This window comes from Fukomys damarensis, unplaced genomic scaffold (assembly GCF_012274545.1).
Source record: "Fukomys damarensis isolate Sample0158 unplaced genomic scaffold, DMR_v1.0_HiC HiC_scaffold_25, whole genome shotgun sequence".
Lineage (NCBI taxonomy): Eukaryota > Metazoa > Chordata > Mammalia > Rodentia > Bathyergidae > Fukomys > Fukomys damarensis.
Genome location: NW_022900937.1, coordinates 29,368,234 through 29,368,683, shown reverse-complemented (window position 1 = coordinate 29,368,683; position 450 = coordinate 29,368,234). Strand labels below are relative to the sequence as shown.

General features: G+C 67.6%; 1 protein-coding gene across 1 annotated transcript in view; it reads left to right on the top strand.

The window, feature by feature from the left end:
* The window catches only part of Lratd1 (LRAT domain containing 1), a 3,740-nt gene that overhangs the window by 2,947 nt on the left and 343 nt on the right, over nt 1-450 (top strand). Inside the window, exon 3 of the mRNA XM_033756075.1 lies at nt 1-446. This exon is cut by the window's left edge and continues 43 nt beyond it. Coding sequence (XP_033611966.1) covers nt 1-446 — 446 coding nt within the window. The remainder of the gene's footprint in view (nt 447-450) is intronic.

Sequence of the window (450 nt, the reverse complement as noted above, 5' to 3'; positions counted from 1 at the left end):
CACTGGGCCGTCTACGTGGGCGGCGGCCACATCATCCACCTGCATCAAGGCGAGATCCGCCAGGACAGCTTGTGCGAGGCGGGCGCGGCCAACGTGGGCCGGGTGGTGAATAGCTGGTACCGCTACCGCCCGCTGGTGGCCGAGCTGGTGGTGCAGAACGCGTGCGGCCACTTGGGCCTCAAGGGCGAGGAGATCTGCTGGACGAACTCGGAGAGCTTCGCCGCCTGGTGCCGCTTCGGCAAGCGCGAGTTCAAAGCCGGAGGGGAGGTGCAGGCGGGAACGCAGCCCCCGCAGCAGCAGTACTATCTCAAGGTGCACCTGGGGGAGAACAAGGTCCACACCGCCCGCTTCCACAGCCTGGAAGACCTCATCCGGGAGAAGCGCCGCATAGACGCCAGCGGCCGCCTGCGCGTGCTGCAGGAGTTCGCCGACTTCGTGCGCGACAAGCAG